Source organism: Bos javanicus, chromosome 7, assembly GCF_032452875.1.
Source record: "Bos javanicus breed banteng chromosome 7, ARS-OSU_banteng_1.0, whole genome shotgun sequence".
NCBI lineage: Eukaryota > Metazoa > Chordata > Mammalia > Artiodactyla > Bovidae > Bos > Bos javanicus.
This window is the reverse complement of record NC_083874.1, coordinates 13,631,590-13,634,498: the sequence shown is the minus strand read 5'-3', so window position 1 is coordinate 13,634,498 and position 2,909 is coordinate 13,631,590. Positions and strand designations below refer to the sequence as shown.

Genomic DNA, 2,909 nt, shown 5'->3' with positions numbered 1-2,909 from the left:
GGAGGGGACATATGTATACCTATGGCTGATTCATGTTGATGTATGGCAGAGGCCAACACAATATTGTAAAGCAATCACCTCCCAATTTAAAAAAAAGAAAAAAAAATATTCAGCCAAGGAATGATTTTGATGCACAAGAATCCTAGAAATCTCACCCATCACATTAAAGACATAAAAGAAAAGTAATATTTAACTATGAGGTTAAGCAAAAGGAGAAGTAAAGCCATGAGAGCTACAAAAACTGATGTATGAGAGAGGTAGAATTTTCAGGTCTAGATTTAATTTTGCTACATTTTGCAACCTACCCTCCAAATGGATAACACAGGTACTAAGTGTAGAACATTTTGCTGAGAGACCTCCGCGTGGCCCTTTTGATGTCCTTATTCCTCAGACTGTAGATGAAGGGGTTCAGCATGGGAGTGAGCACAGTGTACATCACTGAGGCCACTGCAAACTTCCTAGAAGATTGTGAGATGGCTGAACTGAGATACACATCAATGCCTGTTATGTAAAATAAACAAACAACTGCCAGGTGAGAACCACAGGTGGAGAAGGCTTTATTCATGCCACCTGATGAGGGGACTCTCAGAACAGAGGAGAGAATTTTACAGTAAGAGAAAAAGATCCCTGAGATAGGAAGAAAACCGAAGATGGCACCAGCAGTATACATGACTATGTTATTGGTGAAAGTGTCACAACAGGCAAGCTTGAGGAGTTGAGAAGGGTGACAGAAGAAATTAGGGATTTCTACATCTTTGAAGCAGGTGAGTTGTAGTGCAATCCAGTTGTGCAGCTGTGACTCCAAAAGACTAACAAAAAAAGACACCAAAACTAAAAGACAACAGAGGCATGGGTTCATGATGGCCATGTAGTACAGTGGATGACAGATGGCCACAAACCGGTCATAAGCCATTGCAGTGAGAAGAGTACCATCCATACATCCAAAAAGGAGAAAAATAGACATCTGTGTCAGGCAGCCCCCATAGGAGATGACCCTGCTGTGAGTTTGGATATTTACAATCATCTTGGGGACTGTGGTGGAGACCAAACCAATGTCAGCCAAGGACAGGTTGGAGAGAAAGAAGTACATGGGGGTGTGGAGGTGGGGGTCAGAGGTGACAGCCAGGATGATGAACAGGTTCCCTAAAATGGTGACCAGGTACATAGACAGGAAGAGGATAAAGAGCAAAGGTTGTAGTTCTGGATCATCTGAGAGGTCCAGGAGGAAGAATTCTGAGACACTGGTTAGATTTCCGGTTCTGTGTAGATTAGACACCTTTGGAAAAAATAAGAGGGCTGAAAAAATAGGAATTAAGTAACGGGCCTTGCACTCTGTGTCTAAATTTTGAATTAAAAAAATTCTAAGATCATACACCCCAGTTCCTTCAGCAATATTTCTCATTATGACAGTTTCTATCTGCTTAGAACTGTTTCCTCATTGATTTCTGTGTTATTCACCTCTGTCTACAAAGTCTTACTTTATAAAACTTCACTGAAAGATGAAAGGGAACAAGCACATTAGAGGTAATACAGCCATATCCATGATCTCAGTTAAATACAGCTTACTTTTTTAGACATAATACAGAATGAGAGACTTCCCCCTTTAAGGAAAAATATAATTTCAATTTAAAGAGACTTAGATATAGTTATATTTTATTCAAATGCAATTCTAGATATTTCTTTCATTTAGAATATTTACAAATCTTTATGTAACACAGGACTATGTCATCTAGATTCTAAATTAAAGCTGAAGTTCATAATCAGAAAATATTTTATATGCTATTCAAAGTTTTATCATTCTTTGGTTTCTCTGTCTTCCCTCTTTCGTGAAATGAGTGATTACTCAAATCTCAGGGTTATGTTTTAAAAGCCACTTAATATATACTTCATATCTTTGACTTTGGTGGACTTCAAATTTCAATCAGTATGGTTTATTTTTTTTATGTTGAGTCATTTATAGTAAGATAATTAATTAAGTGCACATAATACAGCGTTTGTGGCTATGAAGATGTTATCAGTGTACCAAGGATTGTCAATGATTAAATGGTAACAAAATTTAAGAAACCTACTTGAACTTTTTTATTTTATACAGGCTTATTTGTTTCAGTCCAATACCATCTCAGTAAAATGTCTGATATGTGAGACCACTTTACTCTTTTTGGACCATATTCTGTACTGGCAGATTAACTATGTCATTGTTTTACTTTTTTCAGTTTACTGAAGTTGACTGACAAAATTTCATATATTTGGGTTGTGCAATGGGAAATTTCTTAAAAGATGTCCAAAATGATGATTTAATATATGTACACATTGTGAATGGTTACCATAGTCAGGTTAATTAACATATCTGTCACCTCACATCGTTTTTATTTGTGTGTGTGTGTTTATAGTAATAGTTAAGGAGATCTCTATTAGCATATTTCAAGAATATAATACAAAATTATTAGCTATAGTCACCAGGTGGTGTACTAGCTCCCCAGAATGTATTCATTTTATAACTGAAAGTTTATACCCTTTGACCAAAATCTCCCTACTCTCTCCACCAGCATCTCCTCACAACTACAGTTCTAATCTATGGCCCTAAGAGTTTGATTTTCTTAACTTCCACACATAAGTGAGATCATATGGTATTGACTGTCTATGTCTGTTGTATGTATTTTAATAAGCATGATATTCTCTAGGTCCACCCATGTTGTCACAAATTGCAGAATTTCCTTCTTTTCCTGGCTGAATAATATTTCATTGCTTACATATACACACATATATACATACTACATTTTCTTTATTCATCTTTCAACAGACACTTTAAGTGTTTTCATGGTTTCACTATTTCAAATAATATCATAATGACATGTAAAAGCAGATAATCTCTTCCTTGGCATATATCCTGAAGTGGGATTGCTGTATCC

At 36.2% G+C, this 2,909-nt stretch overlaps 1 protein-coding gene across 1 annotated transcript; it reads right to left on the bottom strand.

The window, feature by feature from the left end:
* Nucleotides 1–328: 328 nt before the first annotated feature.
* LOC133251893 (putative gustatory receptor clone PTE01) lies at nucleotides 329–1,295 on the bottom strand. Its single transcript, XM_061424638.1, has one exon. It carries the CDS (start codon nucleotides 1,163–1,165, stop codon nucleotides 329–331), a length of 837 nt encoding a protein of 278 aa, XP_061280622.1. The 5' UTR covers nucleotides 1,166–1,295.
* Between the last annotated feature and the right edge of the window lie 1,614 nt (nucleotides 1,296–2,909).

What these genes read in the sequence shown, in the direction of transcription:
- LOC133251893 (XM_061424638.1), bottom strand. Translation starts at nt 1,165, where the DNA reads ATGTACCTGGTCACCATTTTAGGGAACCTGTTCATCATCCTGGCTGTC.